The 21,982-nt window shown below is 46.0% G+C and overlaps 1 protein-coding gene across 1 annotated transcript in view; it reads right to left on the reverse strand.

Moving 5' to 3' along the window:
- Nucleotides 1-569: 569 nt before the first annotated feature.
- Nucleotides 570-21,982, reverse strand: part of GRB2 (growth factor receptor bound protein 2) — a 66,633-nt gene continuing 45,220 nt past the window's right edge. The window contains exons 3-6 of the mRNA XM_040244633.1: nucleotides 12,601-12,698; nucleotides 6,322-6,444; nucleotides 3,353-3,521; nucleotides 570-2,592 (exon numbers count right to left, since the gene is read on the reverse strand). Of these exons, the coding sequence (XP_040100567.1) occupies nucleotides 2,407-2,592; nucleotides 3,353-3,521; nucleotides 6,322-6,444; nucleotides 12,601-12,698 (576 nt within the window). The 3' untranslated portion in view covers nucleotides 570-2,406. The remainder of the gene's footprint in view (nucleotides 2,593-3,352; nucleotides 3,522-6,321; nucleotides 6,445-12,600; nucleotides 12,699-21,982) is intronic.

The following is a 21,982-nucleotide window of genomic DNA, read 5'->3' on the forward strand; positions in this document are numbered from 1 at the left end:
GGGCTCCAAGGACACTAGGGAAACTCCTCAGGTTTGGTGGTGTTTTCTCTCTAAACAAGTCCTACTTCACCTCCTGTTGCCAGTGCTGTGGGTGGTGACAGGCTCAGGGTCACCCTGAAGAGGCCCACTGAGCTGCCGAGACTGCTGCGATGACTCAGGACACTGAGACTCCTTCCACACGGCTCCTTCTGTCCGTCTTTCCTTGATGGAGGTGGGGGGGCGGGACGAGAATCAGGCCAGCCACACTAGGTCCTAAGTACTAGATCTGGGCTGGTTTTCAAAGTGTGGCCCGTGTCTTCTGTCAGAACCATCAGGCGTGCTCGCGGGTGCCCTCCTGCCCTAATGGCGGAGCCGAGGGTGGGGCCTCCTACTTGACAGTAGGAACCTGCTCCCAGGGATTCTGATCAACATGACGTGGGCATCACTCCTCCCGGAGCCCAAGAGACCCACGTGGTTCCCCAGAGTGAGGTGAGTCGGAAATAAGAGCACAAGCGCCCCCAGTCCCTGACAGTCTCTAGGTTTTTTAAGGCAAAGGAGTTAAAAAAAAAAAAAGGGGGGGAAAAATACAGTGAAGAATTCATTGTATGTTTATTATTCACAGTTAATCACTACCTACCAAATGCTATCCGCAGAGTTAAAGGATTAAGTACATAGGTCTTTTTAAACACTGATTTTCTTTTAAATATATACACACAAAACTTAGTTCTGCAAGGCTGCATGATATACACCAATTCCAAAATAAAACAATCAAATGGTCCAGGTGCAGAATGCCAGAGATTCCTTGTATTATCAGGAGAGAAGCGAGTGGAGAGTGGCGGAAGCTCTGTCCAGGGCAGTGTCTCCTGGGCCCCAGGCGCTCCGGGCTGAGCCTGGTCCACGACCAGAGTCCGGCAGAGACGCTGACTGACCACTTCAGGAGCTGAAGGCCACCACCAACTCCCAGCGGCTCTGTGTCTATTGTGGGAACGGGGCGGGTGGGCAGAGGATGTTCACGGGGCATCACCACGAGGGACAAGAAGCCGGCAGGAGGCGGACGGACAGAGCTCTGCCACGGATTCAGCCTTCCCAGTTCCAACCTTCCTTGCGCCTGCCCCTGTGTCAGAGACACTTCCTTCTCGGGGGGCCAGGTGGAGCAGCTACGAACACAGCCTGCTGTGAATGCAGAAACGAAAAAACCCCCAGATGCTTCCCGAGCGCGGCCTGAAGCTCACCTGGGCGGGTCAGGCAGGGGACACAACAGTTGAGAGCCATGAACACCCCCAGCTTTCAGAGCAAGGAAGATGAAGCGAAAATGCTCGTTTTCTCCCCTAGTATAGAACATGGTAGAACCTGATACAGTTTACACTCCTTGGACTTTCCTGCACTTGAAACTGGCTGGCTCCAGAGACTGGTTACTGTGGCTGTCTGGGACCAAGGAGAGGACAGATAACACCCGAGACTGCAAGGTCAAGGACCCAGCACCCCCCACCCCCGGGCCCCACAGCCAGGTGCAGTCAGACGTGGGGAGGGTGGTAAGCTGGTTCCACTGCGCCCTGGCTCCCTTAACCTCCAGGGGCTACAAATGTTAAAGCTGAACCTTAAAGGTTCTGGCTGCCCACAGGCAGGACGCCCACATCCTCCTCTCGCTTGTCTCCTCTTCTCTACCCTGTCCTCCCCTCCCCGGGGGGAAAATATTTACACAGAGTAGGAGACAAATTGGCTGACTGTCTTTAACTTATTTTTAAAACAAAACAAAACAAGAAAAAAAAACACCACTCAGAGGCAACCCTCGAAATAAGGCAGAAGGCACTATGAAAAACAGCATGCTCAGGAACACCACTTGAAAGGGAAATGGATATAGAAAAGACACAGGTTTCGCGCCTGGCTCGCAGGAGGCCCTGGGTGGCACCAACCCCTCCTGTCACCCCCACTCACGCCCTCCCTCCTCTAGCAGAAGCTGAAGGGCAGGGGCCGCCTGCTCCTGTGTGTATATAAAACGCAGAATACGGGAGCGGCTGTTCTGTCTTCCCAACTAAAACAGACATTTTGCATAGAGAAAATATCAGCCCACGTGGTTTCTTTTCTTTTATTATTGGCATCAGCTAGGACTATATGTGGCAGTAAACGTCATGCATTGATGGACAGAAGAGGAAAAAGGATGAAAAAAGGACAGAGGAGGCAGAGCAGGAGCAGCAGTGAAAATCTGTAATAAAAACTCTTTTCTTAATTTATAGGTAAGTTTTGGCATTGTTATATCCAACTCCCCCTCCCACCCCCCCGAGTTCCAACCAAAGTGAGCTGGTCACCAGGTGACCCAGCCAGGTGCTCTGAGCTCCCTCACAGGCTGCTGACAGAGGCAGCTCGTGGGTTTAATTCTTTTGTGTGTGTTTAAATTTTTTTTGCTTTCTTTAAATAATCTCTGGACTCTTAGACGTTCCGGTTCACGGGGGTGACGTAATTGCGTGGGAACATGCCGGTCTGGCCGTGGCAAGCCCCTTTCCACCAGTTGGGGTCTGAGTTATCCATGACGTGGATAAAGTCTCCCCGACGGAATCCCAGCTCTCCATCCTCCTGGGGGTCAAAGTCAAAGAGGGCTTGGACGTATGTCGGCTGCTGCAGAAGAGGGCAGGGAGAAAACACACATTGCACCCTTGACCGTGGCCAGCCCCCTGGAAGCGGACCAGCGACGGGGAAATGAATGCGGGCAGCCTTTCCACACCTTCTGAAATAACCCCTCATTTCTCCTCCCCCTCCACAAATTCTTACGGCGTTTACTCCGGGGTGTGTGTGTGTGTGTGTGTGTGTGTGTGAGATCTTTCACCAATGATGGAAACCACTGCAGGGTCCCCGCTGCGGTGGCCAGCCTCGCCCCAGCATCCAGCAGCAGGTACTGCTCCAGGAAAGAACTGCAGAAGCAGCCCCCGGAGCTTTGCTTACAACCCCAGATGAGGAAATGTTTCAGTTCCCATCACTGTGTCACTTAGGGAAAGTCGAAAGGGCAAAGCTTGTACACAACACGGTGGTGCCAACCAGTAGGTGAGGCGTAGGGTTTCAGCCCTGAGTGTGGACCCCACCCCCTTACAGGTGTGACTTTCCTCACAGTCTACTTCCAGGCAAAGTGTGTGCGAGGGTGTGTTAAAGACCCTCGTCCTAGAGACACAGGTAACTTCTGCAGCACACTGCTTCACAGAAGCAGACTCTGGGAAATGCAAAACTCTATTTCAAATCCCAATCTTTAACATGAGTTAATAATGAGCATAGAAGGCCCTGAAGTAACCTTTCAAAAAACAAACAACAAAAAAACACACCTGCCTGCCTAAAGGGCTATTCTTAACTGCTTAAGAATGATCCCAACCTCTCTTTTGAGGCTTACCTGTGGCACCTGCTCTATGTCCCGGAGAAATATCTGCTGGTTTCTGGAGACGGATGTAGATCTGTGATAATCTACCAGCTCATTCAAAGAGTTGAACTTGACCACCCAAAGGAAATACTTTCCAGCCCCATCTCGGAGCACCTTGAAGTGCTGTACATCATTTCCAAACCTGGGGAGGGGCAGAGGATACACGTGAGACGGGGCCGGAGGGCTCTGTCCTGGCTGCCCAGGGGCCACCTGCTCATCGAGCAGGATCCCTGGAGACCTGGTGTCTCGGCCATGCCCTCCCAGGCCGAGGAGACCAGGACTGCGCACAACTTGACTCCCTAGTGAGTGGAGAGTGCCCTGAGACCCTCCATCAGGATGATGACTGCCAGTGACAACAGGAAGAATCCTCGCCGGACAGGAAGCCCTATTAACCTAATTCTGAAGACATTTGTTGAAAAAAAAAAAAAAAAAGGCCGCAACCTACAGAATGTTTCTACATGCCCTGGACTGTGCCAAAGAAAAAAAAAAGAACTGAAATCCTGTGTGACGTCTGAAGACTACAAAAGGTAGGATAAGAAATGAGGCGAGAAAAGGAGGGATTGGACACACTTCCAACAATTCTCCTGTACCTGGGAAGAATTTAAAGTTATGTTTTCTAATCAGGGATTTTAGTTCTATACACGCTGAAAAGGTCTCAGAAGAAAAGGACATGTAGGGACAATAAATAAAGGCTCAAGCACCTCCTCACCCCCCAAAGGCTTCTCTACCACCTGGAGAAATGACAAGTGGTGTCTCTACAATGGCCCAGAAAAACGGCATGATCTGGTTGAGTGGGAATGGCCCACCACCATCATGCTCTCTGCCTTGAACATCAGCTCAAGCAAGGGCCCACCTGTCCTGCTCTCTGCTGAGTCCTCAAGGTCCCCACTGGCATCCGAAATGCTCTATCAACATCTGTTAAATGAAAAGTGGGAGCCTCGTCCTCCCATCATCCGTGTTAAAGCGAAACTACTTCTTAAAACCAACCCAGCAGGTGGCAGCACTGAGCTTGAAGGCAGTCACTGAGTACAGGCGCAAAGAGGTTAGAAACTGCACTGCTAGTTCATGAGGAAAAAGGTGGATGAGCAAGAAAGCTTTACTGAAGGACATATTTAAGTGGCACTTCTGGGCTCAGGGAAGCCCTCTACTGCTGTGCATAGCACATGGCTTCTGAAAGGGGTACAGGGTCCCTGATGGGGTGAGCTGTTAACGACAGGAGTCTTTCAACCACAGATGCCCAACACCTTGAAAACTTGAGGCTGTGGATTCTTGAACCTCCTTGGCTCGGGAGCTTGTGTTATTAAGAGGTGGTTATGACACCTGTTTCAAACTTTATTTCTAAAGCAAGGAAAACATGAGCTCTTTAAAGATTTTATTTGATAAAATGGGAGCTTTCCGGCAGCCACCTGGCGAGCATGGGCAGGGATCATGGTCATCAGACAACCAAACGTGAACTGCCAGGGGCTTGTGGGCACCAGTCAAGGATTAACTGCCTGTACCTCGTCTTCCACAGTTGGGTTTATCCTCAGGTCTGTGTAAGGTGTAAGGAAGAGGAGGAAACGCAAGTTAATAAGAAGCATAAAACCCCTGCAGGCTCAAGGTGCTCCTCGCCCACCAGATGCTCGTTTGCATGTGTGTAGTCAGGCGCGTCAGAGCCACTGTTCTGGGCGCGTGGGAGTGAGGGGTACACGGGAAGCCTCTGCACCTTCCACTCAACTTTGCAGTGAACATAAATTCTGCTCTTTAGAAAAGTAAAGCCTATAAGAAGGAAAAAGAAAAGCCATCGCTAGAAGAGGAAAGCTGATCATTAGAGGGCTTGATTTTTTTCATGATGGGACTAAAACCAAACTATACTGGAAATGTAGCTGAGAATACTGAAAACATTACCTGAAACCACCTCCCACACCTTCACAGAGAAAAGGAACACAAAAATTTTTCGATTTAAACCTACAGTAAAAAAAAACCCCAACACTTTAACCGCACATTTGGTCCTAAAATGAAACAAGATATTGATTCCTGAAACTGAAAAATCTTGATGTCATTCGTAAATGGCAAATAAACTGTTTTACAGTCTTCATTTTTAATGTATATTAAAGTGACCTGAGTTTTAATTTAATCAGCCCCTCATCACATAAAGATGAGGTGATCAGTAAGATTTCTGGGGTGGGGATGGGGTCGGGGCAGATTTCCTGTAATATGAGCTAGCAATGGACAGAGTCAAAACACATATGGAAAGGACAACTGGAGTCAAAATCCTTGTGTCGTGGGTGGGGAGTGATTAGCTTAGAATTCTCAAAGTTCCAGTTTATATTCTCCATGATCCCCACGGTGGTATGACTCCCTGCCTTCCCCCACTGCATATCAGCTCCCTGCCACATTTAAATTTACCCCTGGGAAAAGTAAAAAGCCCCCAAACTCCTGTGGTCGACTTTTGCTGATGCCGGCAGCCTTTGGCTGGACTCATGGAAAAGATGCACGAGGCAGCTGACCTGATGACCAGCTGCTGTCAGAGAGGGTGGCGGGGAGCACTGCGGGCTGATGGGGACAGAGAGCACTAACAAGTGCTTCCTCTCTGACGCTCAGCTGCTTGGCAACTGAAGACAGTCTCCACTGCTGCCGCTAAGTCACTTTAGTCGTGTCCGTCCAACCCTCAGCGACCCCATGGACTGCAGCCCACCAGGCTCCTCTGCCCATGGGATTTTCCAGGCAAGAGTACGGTCTCCACACGGGCACCTAAATCCAGTGCTGCGAGAGACAACTTTTAAGAGGAGCCAGAGATGAGGATTTTAATACACAGTTTTCCGATTTAAAACAGGCTGTTTAGACGAAACCTTTCCTAGGTTGCCACCTTCAGTGTGTGGAGCCAGACACCTGGCCCCTGGCTTCACAACGTCCATCTGCTGGAGACAGGATTCCAGGCAGTCAGAGCAGGAAATACTTACTTGACGGAGAGGGAGAAATCCCCAGGAGCACTCTCGCTCTCTCGGATAAGAAAGGCCCCATCATGCCGCTGTTTGCTGAGCATTTCTTCTGCCTTGGCTCTGGGGATTTTGCCAAAAAACCACCTAAGGAAGGAAGGCAAGCCAGTCAACATCTGCTTCCCCACAAAGAAACGGGATGTCCAGCCTCCCAAACGTAACAGCACAGTCCTCGCCAGGGGAAGGGCCTCCTCTCAGCCCTCCTGTCAGCACACGCCCGTCCCGGCTTGCGAGGGGTACTGTCTCCTCCCTTCCCCCCTCTCCAGAAAGTGACTCATAAGACACGATCGTGGGCCACTCTCTACAGAGGAAGACACTTAAAGATGGGCCTCCTGAGCCAAAGTGCAGTGGGCCCCCAGCTGACTCATCAGCAAGGCACCAGGGGAAAGCCCAGATCTACTGACTGGAGCACAGAATGAACCACTTAAGGTGAGACAGGCCTTCCTGCAGCCTCTACAGTGGGATGAAGAGAAGGCGGGGCAGGAAAGCTGGGAGGCCCAGAAGCTGGGCCACTTCTAAGGGTACCAAGGGGAGAGGCTCGGGCTGGGAGGGAGCAGCCCCAGAGGCAGCTGGGGCTGATGCTCCTCTCAAGGGCTCTCTCTGCCGTCACGGCTCAGAGGTTGGTTTTCAGAAACCACCAGGAATGCTATGGTCTACCCGGTGCAGAGCTAGCTCGCCGCATTTGGAGCAAGTTACAGAGTCTCCTCTCCCAGTGCTGATTCACTCGGGTCACAAGAAAAAGTGGGTGAAGTCATGGAAAAGGGCAGGAGTGGCTGGGGCGGGCAGCAGGAAGAGGAGAAGAAATCTCTGAAACAGCTTCAGGTCACAGGCGCCTCACTTCTCACAGGAAAGCCACAACGAATTACGACAGATGACTGTGAAAACAGGGTTCTCTCTGCAGAGCTGTCTTTACTGTTATTTAAAAAAAAGCAACTGACACCACTTGTAGCTGATAAAGACCTACTCGCTTCATCTGACTAACATGCATTAAATGTGCAAACTAGAATAACACAGGTAGCAAAGGGTCCTTTAAAGTGATACATCTAACATATATCTATCTTACTTATAAGTGACTGCATGCAAGATGTCTCTGAAATAACTGTCATTACTGTTCAGTCGCTAAGTCATGCCTGACTCTCTGCAACCCCATGGACTGCAGCACGCCAGGCTTCCTTGTCTGCCGCTATCTGCTGGAGTCTGCTCAAGTTCATGTCCATTGAGTTGGCAATGCTATTTAACCACCTCATCCTCTGCCGTCCTCTTCTCCTTGTGCCTTCAATCTGAAATAATACACTCTGCGAAAATTCAAAGAGAACGATGGGGGCTGCTGGGAAGGGTGTATTCAGAAGCTGCCATTAGTGACTTTAAACAGGCCTGAAATCTGCAGCCCTGTGTCTACCTCATTGAAGGCAACGCACTGCCAAGCTGCTGGGGAGCTGGTACCCCCTATCTTCCTGTGCCTACAAAGAACTCGAGGGTGAGTCCTCCAGTGCCTGGAAGGAAGGCCACAACAGAGAAATCAGGCAGTCACCCAGCAGAATGACAGCCAGCCAGGCAAGGACAGTTCCCAGTGCCACGACCTTGTAGGTACTTGCTGGTTTGGTCTGTGCTCTCGGGTAGACAGCGCACACGCCCTTGGCAGTCCTTGGGCTAAGAGGTAGGCGGAGTGAAGCTCAACTCTTTCCTCATAGACTGCCAGCCATCTTCCCACCAGGCAGGCCTTTTCCCTTCTGTCTTTCTTTTTTAAGGTATAAGTAATGGATCTAAATTAAAATAGCTTAGATGTGCATGAAATAAAAGTAAAAAGCAAGACTTTTCTCCCAAACTCCCCAGAGGCAGTGATTGTTGGCAGGTGGGGGTGTGTGTGTGTGTTTAGACCTTCCCCTTATGGTGCACGGCGATACAGATACAAAGGGAAGTATTTTTTTGCTCCCAGCTTGAAATTAACTAATTTTTATTTTCAACTTAAAAAAAAAAAAATGCTGTAGTGATGCAAAGTACTGACTGGAATTTTTACAAAGTAAACACACCCTTATTATAAGTACCCCGACTGAAAGATAGAAAATTAGTTGGGGAGTTTGGTGTCTGCTCCTGTTTTCACTAAACACCCCCGCAACCCCCACCAAGAGAAAGAATGTCTCACAATAGAAGGGATATGATGCTACGTGAGGAACAGCTGTCACTCTCAGTTAAAACATTTAATACCATGTACACTTCCTTAGCATTTCACATTATTTATAACTAACTTCTTTCAATGGTGATATTTGGGCTTTCCAGGTGGCTCAGTGGTAAAGAATTCATTTGCCAATGCAAGACACACACACAGGAGACTCAGGTTCAATCCCCGGATCAGGAACATCCCCTGGAGGAGGAAATGGCAACCCACTCCAGTATTCTTGCCTGAAAAATTCCATGGACTGAGGAGCCTGGAGGGCTACAGTCCATCGGTCACAAAGAGTTGGACATGACTGAGCATGCATGCAATGAAAGGTGATATTTATGTGGAATTATATGGCTATGGTCAAACTGTTTATAAACTTTTTTAAAAAATATGGGTTTATGCTATAATACCATGGGAAGAAGCAGCTTATTTCCAATTCAAGTCTATATTACATCCCATAGGCACACATCCACAGGCATTTAATGTGAGGAGCATATATTTGGATCCACCCCAGTATAGACAACTCACGCCGCAACACTAATGCCAACAGTCACTTTGCAGTCTGTGTTTAATTTGTTAGCTCAAACGCTGTATTAGGTCATACTCCACTTTAAACTTCCCTCTTCCTCCCTAACAAAAACTTCAAAAAGGGGGAGAGAGGGGATGGGGAGGGAGGGTGTTCCATGCCCTCCCACAGCTCTGAAGCCAACTCTGACCCTGTGCTGCTGGGCATCCATTCACAGAGCAGCTCTGCCTCGTGAAACAGGCCTAAGAGGCCAACCACACCCCCTGGTTCAGGGTCGTGGTCTTTTCTGTACTATGGTTTCTTTTTTCAGAGCTCGGATGGATGAGCATTGCTTGCCTTCCAGTCAGTCTGGGAAGGAAGCACCACGAGGCCTGGACTCGATGCTTCCTGATCAGTTATTATTCCGAAGTTCCCTATAGTGGGGAAACAGGAGCAGGCATGAGAGTGGGTTTTTCAACCATCAGGCCAGTAACCGCAGCTATCCAAGGAGGATGGCCTTTTCCTATGTTTTCAACAGTCAGATCTGAAATGCCTAAGTCACCTGAAACAATCGGAAGAAAAACAAAGATTTAGAGCCACAGACAGTTTATTTAATATAAAAAATTACAGCCTGCTGTTCTGCTGAATTTCTCTTCAGCCTGGAGATATGAAAATGAAAGGGAACTTAAGTTGATTTTGTTATCACTGGATCTACTGCTTAAGTCAGCAAACTATGTATGACCCTTGGCTTAAATCTATCTGAGTTTGGTATGACTTACTAAGACTATTTTAAAATTTTTAAGAGTTATTTTAAAAAATTAAAACAAAGATGAATACGTGACATGACAGAGACTGCACATGGCCCTAAGGCTTAAAATATTTATTATCCGGCCCTTTAAGAAAAGCTTGAGCAAATCCTGGATCTCTTGAGGCAGGACTGCAGGAGCAAACGTGCACATTTTTGGCTTGCGTGGACCAAGAGGTAGGAAGCCCTGTGTGACCCCCAGTGACCCAAGTGCTTTTCCTGAGGGGTGTATTCTGTGATGCAGTCCGTGAAAAGCCCACATAGTCCCCAAAGCAACTATGGAACCTAAGTGGCCACAAGAATGCAGAAGCGTGCTTAGTACACGTCCCGGGAATCTGTAATGATCTGTCTGTCTTTTGGAGTATCTTGGATAGTACTACTTGCACCAACATTTTAGTAACCCAGGCATCAGTTCAGTCGCTCAGTTGTGTCCGACTCTTTGCGACCAAATGAATCACAGCATGCTGGGCCTCCCTGTCTATCGCCAACCCCTGGAATCCAACCAAACCAGTGTTCATTGTGTTGGTGATGCCATCCAGCTATCTCATCCTCTGTTGTTCCCTTCTCCTCCTGCCCCCAATCTTTCCCAGCATCAGGGTCTTTGCATGCCTAAATGTTCAGTTCAGTTGCTCAGTCGTGTTAAAGTGTTAAATGTTAATGGCTAAATGTTAAAACTCGCCAATCTAATGTTACAGGGACCTCAAATGAGGGACGTTATCAGTCCATTGACAAGGGGCCAGGAATCTCTTCCATGGAATGCCTCTGAGTATTTAGTATTTTGGCTTTTATTGTCACAGACAAATTGGTCCCAGCCTTTCTGCAAGCATTTGGGTCTGAGTATCAAATTCAAAACCACTTACTGAGCTACTATGTGCAGAAGCAAGGCATGAGTTTCAAGGGAGTATAAAAGCAGAAGACAAAAATTCCACAAGGAATCTAGTATCTTTTTAGGGGAAGTGGGGAGAAATCAATCTCATATAGCTATAAAGATACAAGACAGTCCAAGTTTCAAACAAAAACTAGAAAAATGTCCTTTATAAATTAGACTGTTTTTCTCCTTGTAAATAATTCCATGAAACATTTAGTGAGCCATCAAAAGGTGCTGGGTTTTTTTTTTTTTTTTTGAAGCATAAGCAGTTTCCTTGAAGACCCCACAGATGCTTCATTACAGACAGTTCTGTATCTATACAGAATAGACATTAATAGGTTTCTTCCCATTGCCAAACTGAAGGGTAACCCACCCCTTACTCTCCAGGTGATAACTTCCTGGACGTGATCTCTCAAAGAACTTCCTATTAATTGTGTAGCCATTTTCTTATACCATGATTTAACTCTGCACGTAATGAGAACTGTGGAAGAGTTCAGTGACCACACCCTGAACCTGACAGATGGTTCAGGGGGAAGCTCCGGAGCCATCTGTTTTGTTTTATGGAAGGCAAAGCATCATCTTCGAGCTGACTCGGTTCATAACAGCACATTTAAGTCCCTTCACTTGCTGGAAAAAGGGGTACATGTGTGGGGAGAAACTCACATTGCTCTATAGTTTTCTACACTGGTAGTCTTTTATAACGATAACTATATTCATACATCGGGAGCTTAGGATGTACACACACTACTGTATGTAAGACAGATAACCAACGAGGACCTACAGTATAAGACAGGGAACTCTACTCACTATTCTGTGATAAACTTTATGAAAAATGAATCTAAAAACTAACACAATATTGTAACTCAACTACACTCCAATAAACTAAAATATTTAAAAAGATGAGAACTATATTCAAAAGTTAGTCGTTTTAAAACTGAAATACTGGAAGCTTCTCAATTGGCAGGATAGAGGGCAATGCGCTGTGCCATGGTCAAAGCCCTCTATGGCACCTGGGTAAGATGACGTGAGGTCTGTGTAAGACAAGCGGAGCTTAAGATCTTTGCTCCAGTATCTGGGGGCAGAGAAGTACCAGGGACACATCACCACAGCGACAGTGAGGGAGAGGGGCAAATGGGCTGCTACTCGAGGCAGGGCAGCCGTCTAAGAGCCTTCTTTACCATTCTGTTGTTCAAACAAGTAGGAAAGATCTACCACTTCTCTCTGTCTCAGTGGCATTCTAATCTGAACGCTGAAAGCCTCTGTTCTCCCTGACATATAAGAAAATGACTGTGTCTGAGGCAGGAGCAGAGAGGATGCAAGATGGGGGAGAGAGAGGTGGGAGGGAGGTGGCCTGTAAGGGCTCCCGGACCCCACCCTGTCACATAGCAACGTAACAGGTTCTGAAATTAAAAACAAAAATTTCCCCACTGTTCTCAGCAGCCTGTTGTTTTCTCTGAAGTGGGAACACTCAAATGGAGGCTAGGGCAGTGATTATAGTAACACTGACAGAGACCTAATTACAGGCCCAGTACTATGCTCTGGTGGTATCAAGATTATTAAGACATGGAAAATCAAACATACCAATACAAAACCATGTGATAAGTACCTCTTCTAAAAACTCAAAAAGCGCAGAAAAACACATCTGGCACCAAGGGTTTCAAAGAATAATAATTACGGACCTAACTTTTATCATTTGCAGATCATTGACAATTATCACTGAAAACATAGACCATTATTGACTATTATGTCCTCGTTATATACTCTTACGAACATGGAAAATCAATGTGCTTTGTTAATTCCCTGGGAAAACAAGAGTAAAAAGCATGATATCCATCCCGATGATCTCAATTTTAGAAACAAGCAGGCGAGTCTGACCCTGGATGGTCAAGCAGAGCCCAACTTACGGATGTGGTTTCATTTCTATGTAGTTCTTGGGGATGAAGCCGTCTTTCCCATTGAGCTCTGCCTTGTACCAGTTCTGATCGCATTCTTCATTCAAAACCTGAAAAGAATTCAAACAAGGAGAGAAAACAGTCATTTCCTTTTCACTCTTGGGTGGGAAGCCATGAGGGTGATTATGGTGCCTTTTGAGTTTGTTTGTAAAAGGTGTTCTTTTGGAGTATGATCACATGGACGCCGAACTTGTGATTTTCAACAAGCCGAGTTATGGCAACTTAAAAAGAGAAGGAGTTGTCTCTGGAAATGAGAAGTTCAGGCTCCTAAAAATCTAGCATTGATGCCTCAGCAGAAAAGGAAAGGGAGGGAAAATAAAAGGTGAGTCTCTGCAAGGAGATGCTGGAGAACAGCCAGCCAGAGAGTGAAGGCACGGGAAGGTGTGCCTGCACAGGTGGGCGGCAGCAGAGCACGCCGAGGCCTGTCCAGGGGTCTTCAGCAGATTTCCACCACGAGACACCACCCGGGGCTCTCCCCATACTGTCTCTGGGTTACCCCAAGTATGGGTCAGCCACTGGCACACCGTCACCTGCAGGCACCGCTACGTGCCCTTGTACGCGAAAAACGTATTTTAATGAAGAAACATGGCAAGTCTTACTTCCCTTATCCTCAAGGGCAGTTAGAGAATGCTCAAAGCACACCAACCAGTGTAATTAGGGGAAAGACCCAGAGACCATACAACTGAGCCACCGCATTCTACAAAGTGAAAACAGACCTAGAAATGTGACGTAATCCAAGGTTACGAGCTAGTGAAGACCACATAGATTTTCAGAACTCAAAGGAAGGTGCTCTCCAATACTGACATTTATATGGATAGGTCAGGCCAAGATACTGTCATCTGCAGAGTATTAAAGAAGCAGAATAGAGCTAGGCACAGTATAAAATCCGCCCTCTGAATCCCAGATTTCTAACAAAAGGCAAGGGGTATAAGGCATTTTTAAAAAGCTATTAACTTAAAAAGAGAAACTGAAATGTGAGGCCAACTCCACAACGCGAACACAGGAAAATGTTGATGAGCTGACTAGTACGGTGGTAGCTAATCTCTCCTACAGAGCAAAATTCTAAAAGGAAGCTGGTAAAATTCTTTAAAAAATTATTTATTCATGATGCTGAACAATGCTGGGCTCACTGCCAATTTACAACCTGGGCTGCTTGGTGTACATGTAGTACTGGCATTTCAAAGTGAGATACAACTTTGCAAAGGACAGATGAGGCTGATAGATACCAACAAATAGAGAAGCTGCACTAAGATGCCTCCCAGCGACTTCACTTCTGAAAGGAGGCTGCAACGGAGGAGTCTTACAAAGCTGGTGCCTACTTGTGATGCTGCCTAACCTGAAGTCCTCAGAATCAGTCACTGAGCTGAAGTGCGCACAAGCCAAGGCAGCAAATCTTGCAAGGGCTGATATATGTGATAGCTGAAAAAAAAAACAAAAGAAAAACCAGCTACTGGTAAATCCCATCAGACTCAGATGAAAACCTTTTTCTTTCCATATTTTCCCTTAAATTTTTTTCAAAAACTGTACTGTGAACAGAGAAGTCATTCTGTTGCCAGGCAAGTATAAAGCGCACGCACACCCGCATACTAAGGACAATGGCTGGAGAGAGAGGGGCTCCTGAGGCGCTCCCTGCCACAATGACATCAGTGTCTGGCCTTGAGCACCATGGCTAATCCACCCGGATCACAGAAGATTCCAGAGCACGAGAGCACCAGAGCAGAGGAGCTTCAGGCCAGGATTCTCCTATCTACCAAAGAGAAGGGGCTGGGAGAAAAATGCAGTCTAGTAATTATCTCATAAAGCATCGTGGCCTGTTTGGACCTAAAAACAGAGTAAGGTAAAAAAGGACAGTTTTAATTCGTGACTAATAACCCTGCAGCAAAGGTGCTACACACCAAGCTTTTGGAACTGTACATTCTTCTTGTCACCTAAGACAGAGGCAAACCTCCCCCTAAAAAAATGCCCACAACCCCAACAACAAAGGAACCTCCAGGGCAACCCCCAGATTTGGCCCCACTTTTAGAACTACAGTTTTTTCCAGAACAGAATTAATACTTGTTGTTTAGTATGCTCTTCTTCCAAAAAGGTAGGGAAATATGGAACTAATACGTTGAGATCATCATCATTACTTTGGCTGCATGGCTTGTGAAATCTCAGTTCCCCAACCAGTGATGAACCTGGCCTCGGCAGTGAAAGCCCAGGATCCCAACCACTGGACCACCAGGAAACTTCCCAACACTTAGATTATTTTTCATGTACTGTTTGAATATGGGAGGGTAAAATTTTAGTTTTCTGGAACATTCTAGTATCCAGAATACTGCTTTGCCAGAAAGCCACGGTGCTGCTGTGGTGTGTTTCTAAAGCTCCATACACGATAAATTCAGCGCAGACTGGTTCTGCAGGAGAAACGGCCCTGCTAAGCCAGGGCCACGGAGAGTGAGGACCAAGGCTGCCACCCAGCAGGCCATCAGCTTTCACAACTCAAACCAGGAAAGCCCAGATGGCATAATGTGAGAGCTGAAAGGAAGTTTAAATGCTTGGGAGTGAAGGGCATAAATTGACACAAGCGAGTCTAAAGCAGAGCTGAGAAGGGCACCAGGCCCAGACGCATCTGTGCCTACAGAGACCATGCTGGATGTGCTGTGGCTTTAGATGAAGTTCCCGCCCTCCCCAGGTGATCTGCTCAAGCCCAGGCAGAGTTCTGAGAAGCAGCAGACTGCTCCTATCACCACTTCCCCAAAACACAGGCAACTCACCCTTCACTCATTCATGACCTCTTAACAAAAGAGATGATTGAGTTCAACCACCACATTTTCATTCTGGTTTGAAAATTCCAAGGAATGTTTTTAGCTGTTACCCCACAGCTGCATGTTCTATGCCAACCCCCATATTCCCTCGAGTGATGACTTTGTAGCCATCAAAACACTTTGGTTTAACGGAAGCAGACTGATCAAGAGATGAGATTATGAGAGGAGGAAGAGACAAGTTTTAGTGAAGCTTTCATTTGTTCTTCTGGTTGCAAAAAGACTGAAAGTAAGATCACAGTCACAATCAGGAAGAAAACTAAAAGATAAGGAATGGTCTGAGGTTTGCAAAGGAGAATTAAAACTACTGCAGTCTGTTCCATGGAAGGGACACAATGGCTGCTTTTGAGCTGTCGCTAAAGCTAAATTTCTCAACCTACAAGCTGATAAACCTGGATATATTCAGCCTGTGAAAATTCACCGAACTATGCACTTACAATATATAATTTTTCTATATGTATATCATACTTCAACTGAAAGAAATATTTCGGTCAAGAGAACAGTAATATTATAGTCCAATTTACTTGTAAGCAACACACACCAGGGCCTCATTCACCTCCAGAACAAACTTTTCACACCAAAAATACACAGGGGAGCAGAAAAGAACACAGTGAGGCTTCAGAAACCCCCGCCATGATAGCCTAACATCACTAACCTGTGAAAAAATTTAATGCCCGGAAATAAGAACTTTCTGCACAAATAATAACTCAGAGGATTCCACACGTTATACTTCTGTATATATATGTTTTACTGGAGTATAATTGCTTTACAGTGTTTGTAGTTCTGTTGTACAAAGTGAATCAGCTCAATGTATACATATATCCCCTCCCTCTTGAACCCCCCACCCCTTCCATATTAGATAATTCTGATAACATGATTCACTGTTGCCCCCACCCCACCCCCAATCTGAGACCATTCTAAAGGCAATGCAAATTTCCATTTATATTGCCAACTTAAAGGTTTCCAAATAGTTTAAAAAAGAAAGGAGAAAAAAAAAGCCAAAGGTCAAAGATTCAGGTCTCAGATCCCTTAGCATACACCTAATGCGACAGGATTTGACAGGCTCACGTGGGTTCAAATTCTAACTTCCCCAACAAGGAGCTGTGTGGCCTTGGGCAAACGACCACTTTCAAGATTTTGGTTTCCCATCTATAAAGTGGTGATAATACCTACCACTGAGAGGGTTTTTAGTGGTAAACAGCACTGCATTTCTATACAAATTACAGAAAAAAGGTGTCTTTGAGGGAAATGGTAGATAAAGTTTGTTTATAGACTGCTGTATTTTGAAATATGGGGGGTATTTTCTGGCCTGAACACATCCAGTCATTTGTAAATATATAAACAAAATAAGGAAACCATGATTTAAAAGAGACAAAAAAGCCATGCAGTTCTAGAACAGTACCCATCAAAGTTTTCCATATTCATTCTAACAGCTTGCATGGGGTTCAACACTTCCTCAGGGAAAAATCATCCAGTTTTGTATCAGTCTGTGAAGCAATGTATAAGAGACAGCATTTATAAAAAAAAAAAAAAAAAAAAGATAGAAATGATTACATATTTAAGCTCCTTCACCACATAAAAATAAAAATACCAGTACAGGTAGTCCCTGCTTTACAGAACTTCTACACAAGGAAGTGAGGTTTCCCAGCTCTTTAAAGAACAGCCAATCCCACTCAGGCAACACTGAAATACTGCCCTCACTTGAAGACAATAGAAAGAGCTATGGCGATCCTACCACATAATTTCAAACACACGCACACGCACGCGCACACACACACACACACACAGGCTTTTTTAAAGATTATAACCCTAAGAACAACTGGCTAGGGTAACAGTACTGGGACTGCCATTTAAAATCAGTTCTCTTCAGCCTGTTACATATTTTATTAGAAACTCTTAGGATACTCTTCAGCCTCTCAGACTCCTTTAGTATGGATGACAGTGCCAGCCTCAAACTACACTGATTCATTCTGAACACTTTAAATAAGTGCTCTACAATCACCAGCTCCATCTGTTACAGTTTTTGCTCAACATGAAAAACATCTTGGCTACGCTGCTTGCTCTACTGTGTGCCAAATCATGAAAAACACCCACACTGTAGACAAGTTACTCTGAATTTTAATGATGAGATGATCAACTTAAACGTAGTTTAATAATTAAGGCTCCTGGCCCCACAGAAACCTAAGTTGCTCATGTAAGCGCACCGAACAACAGCCCTCAAATTCGCGGCAGGGATGGAAGCCTACACCTCCGTAATGACACAGCAGTACCTTTCGACTCCATCAAGACAGCTGACAGGTAGTGGGCCCTTAAAGACCAGAAAGCTGAGAAGTGCATATATGAAGTTTTAAAGCTCTCTCAATTTTGGCAGATTTATAAAAATGTGTGTAAACACCAAATTATGTTTTATTAAAAGAAAATCTATTCACTTAAAAAAGTATTTATGTAATGATATCACATTGAGGGAGTATTTTTGCTTTATGGTGATATCTCTTTCAACAGAAGTACAATATCTGTGCAGGAAATGTGTCTTTTGTTCCCTTTGAAATGGATATTTCCAGAAGATTCATTTCTTTGGGGATCAAGAAGCCCTAAATTCTTTTTACATTACTTTCCTTTTAAGAAAGGATTCTATTTACCAAACTAAAGAAATCCGAAGGGCATTCATTGATCAACTTTACTTTCTGACCACCAGAGACACAGGCATGCTAGGTTTTGTCCAGAAAACCCCCAAACCTTCCACTGGTAAAAATCACTCATCGCTTGTATAATCCCACTTGAATACAACCAGTAACGTGGTGCTTTTTCTCCTGTCGCCCAAGAGAGGTCTCGCTACCCTCCCTAAGCAGCTGCTATTAACGGGGATCAGTTCAAAAGAGAAATACTGGTGAATCAAGAGGCCAAGTCGCCTAAAGGTCCAGGTGTCATCGTTTAAGGCTGACCAGGTGTGACCTCAATCTATATCAATCTGAATCACTTCAAACACCACTGTTTTCCTGTTAAGAAGTCTTAAGGAGCCTCCTATGGGTCCAAGCTATTCTCAGTTTGGCATTCCACTTTTCATAATTTAGCCACCAACTACTTTCTGTCCTTCTCACCCAATTCTCTAAATGAACCCTTCAGTTTGCCAAGCGAGTCAACTCAGCCAGCTCTGAACAGTCCTCCACGTCCAGCCTCGCGCCTTGCCTCCTCCCCATCTACTCACACCTCACCCGCCGCTGTTTTAGTACTGTGTACCCGAATGCTCTGTCCTCTCCTAAACTGCAAGCACCCTAAGAGCCTGGCTCCACGCCACTCTCATCCGTATTCTCCACAATCCTCAGAATGGCATCGAGCATATTCTGAGGAACTGATTTGTATGTAGGGGGGTTTGTTCCAAGTAACGCACATGGGATCAGAGCTAGCCGGGCCTAGGGACAAGAGAAAGGGCACCACACGTTACACGTTACCATGAAATGCCTTGTGAAAATAATCTCTCTTAAAATGACCCTCAAAAGATGACTGATCGTCATGAATCTGTTCCCCCCAAGAAAGAGAGGCAAAATAAAGGAAGTAACAGAATTAGGCAATCCATTTCCTGTAACTTAAGCACCATGTGGAATACTTCAAAAGGGAGTACCCCAAATCGTTCCCACAATACTACCACTTCTCCAAGCTAAAAAAGTAGAAGAGTTGGGTGGGTAGGCAGGGAAGGAAATTTCTGTATGACTGATGAAAGGGTATGTCCTGGGTGGACGAGGGAGGGAAGGTCTCTATATGCGTCCCAACTGACAGCTCTCAGCATGGGGACTTCCTGGACCAGTAAGATGCCTGGTTCAGCATGCATGTCTGGCTGCTGTTGCTGCTGCTAAGCTGCTTCAGTCGTGTTGGACTCTGTGCGACCCCATAGACAGTAGCCCATCAGGCTCCCCATCCCTGCGATTCTCCAGGCAAGAACACTGGAGTGGGTTGCCATTTCCTTCTCAAATGCATGAAAGTGAAAAGTGAAAGGGAAGTCGCTCAGTCGTGTCTGACTCTTAGCGACCCCATGGACTGCAGCCCACCAGGCTCCTCCATCCATGGGATTTTGCAGACAAGAGTACTGGAGTGGGCTAGTGACTTACTTTTGCAGGCTGTTAATTTTATAGCTACAACTCCTCCAGCAAAAGGCTTACAAAGGACAGTAATGAAGATCTTCACCTTTTTCCTTCTTCTGAATGGCAGTCAAGATGATGCAGAAAGAAAAATGTCCGTACTCGCTCTCTCACACACAATCATGATCGACTATTAAGAGTTCAGGATCACTCCCGCATTTTTTTTTTTAAATGAAAGATTTCCTTTATAATGTTCACATATGTAGGAGGATGAACAATTAAGAAGACTAACCAAATTATTATCATAAGAATAATTATAAGAATAACCAAAAGATTTTTTTTTTTTTGAGAAATATTTCAGTACTCAAAAAAAAAAAAAGAAAGAAAGAAAAGGATTGGGTACTCTTATCAACCTCTCCAGGTTTGGCTGTCATTAAGAAAGTTGCCCATGACATTTTAACAAAACAGGAAGGTCATTCACACTTATGTAACTATTACTCCACCCAGATGAATCTGGAGGCAGTGAAACCTAAATGCACAGGCAGTACCCCAAAATAAACTCTTTATATACCAAAGGGGTACAAGAGTTTCCATTCAAAATTGTCTTCTGTATTTGGCGACTTGCGGAAGACCTATTACTTTGGTATAGCTGACTGCTCACCAGAAGAATGCAATGCTCTCAAGAGTGTCACGATTTCAACCGCGGGGGTTTGGGGCAGTTGGGGGGGGGGGCATGGTGGACAGAAACAAAGATAAATATGAGGGAGTTTCAAGAGAAAATGCTGCGCATTTGAAAAACTCAACAATCCTGCCACAGCCTGCCAGGAATGAGATTGCTAAGCCCTGAGCCAGGTGAACTGAGGACACAATGGCCACCCCTCCCTCCCCAGGGAGCTTAGAGTCTGGTGAACCGCCCGTGGCAACACCATGGGGGGATGCCAGGAGAGGGGGGAATTACGGGCACTACGGCAAGGACTAATTCGACAGAAAATGTCTGAGTTCCAAACACTAAAGGGAAAGACCTAAGTCCAGTTTAGGGGTTACAGGAAAGCTTCATGGGTAAAGTGTGCTTAGTCACTCAGTCCTGTCTGACTCTAGTGACCCCCTTGACTGTACCCACCCCCAGGTTCCTCTGTCCATGCGATTCTCCAGGCAAGGATACTGGAGTGGGTTGCTATGCCCTCCTCCAGGGGATCTTCCCAAGCCGGGGACTGAACCCAGGTCTCCCACATTGTGGGCGGCTTCTTTGCCATTTGAGTCAGCAGGGAAGCCCGGGTGAAGTGTTAGGAAGGTTACATTCCCCTAGTCCCAACCGCAGGTTACACTGTCTGCATCTTTAGTTCTGCTTGGCTTGCACAGAACTCTGAGTGGAAGGAACACGGCAGACTTCCCAACTTGCTATCAGGCAAATGGAAGGGTGGACGGTTCCCTCGGTCCACTTGGCAGCCACTGACCAACAGACTGGTTAAGCTTCCCTAAGTTAGTAAAATCTTTACAAATGGTATCAAAACTCCTAATCGGAAATAACCAAAATAATCACAAAACTTCCTGGGTAAAGATCCCTGGGTTGGGAAGAGCCCCTAGAGAAGGGAATGGCTACCCACTCCAGTATTCTTGCCTGGAGAATTCCATGGACAGAGGTGTCTGGCAGGCAACAGTCCAGGAGGTTGCAAAGAGCCTGGCATGACTGAGTGACTAACACACACACATGGCTAACTCTTTAATGGCATATATTTAGCTGCTGTCCTTGTTCATTAACGGAAGGCTTTCAACTTTAGGCTAAATCCTACAACCCTCTCCTCAAAAAACACCTAACAAAATAAAAAAAAACAAAGCCTCTCAATCCAGGGGAACAGCAGTCACCTGTTTTCTAATGACAGGTAAACCTGCTCAGGTTCATCAGCTCTATGGTCTATGATCTAACTCACTTCCTATTGCTTCAGCAAAAAAAAGCAGGAATTTCCAAAAAAGTCCTTTTCTGCCCCAAATTAATGACAATAGAGTTTATTAAGTTTTACTCCGGCTTATTGATCCAAGACGTGAACTAAATAGGGTCTATTGATTTATAGTCATTGTGGGGCCCAAGAGCCACCCCACAGAATCTAATAGGAAGAAAAGGCATCAGTCACTGCGCTTCATCACTGGCAACTGCATGAGACTCTGTGACTCTGTAAATCTCAAGGCCAGGGGTCTTTACACCTAGGGTGCTACCGTTCTGAACCAAAAAAACCTAGTTCCAAAAGCATTTTCCACTTCTGAAGCAGCTAATCCAGCTCCATGGCAGCAGAGTCCGTAATCCCATGAGAGACAGAGGACTAAGCTAGCATGTTAAGTCCCCACTCCACTGCCAGGGTGGAGGTGATGCAGGCAATTAAACAGGTTAAGTATAAATACTGAACTGAAAATGTGGATTCGTGCTGTGTTAAGTGTAGGATTAGGGAGCAGAAAAGACAGGGA

This window comes from Oryx dammah, unplaced genomic scaffold, assembly GCF_014754425.2.
Source record: "Oryx dammah isolate SB20612 unplaced genomic scaffold, SCBI_Odam_1.1 HiC_scaffold_8, whole genome shotgun sequence".
Taxonomy (NCBI): domain Eukaryota; kingdom Metazoa; phylum Chordata; class Mammalia; order Artiodactyla; family Bovidae; genus Oryx; species Oryx dammah.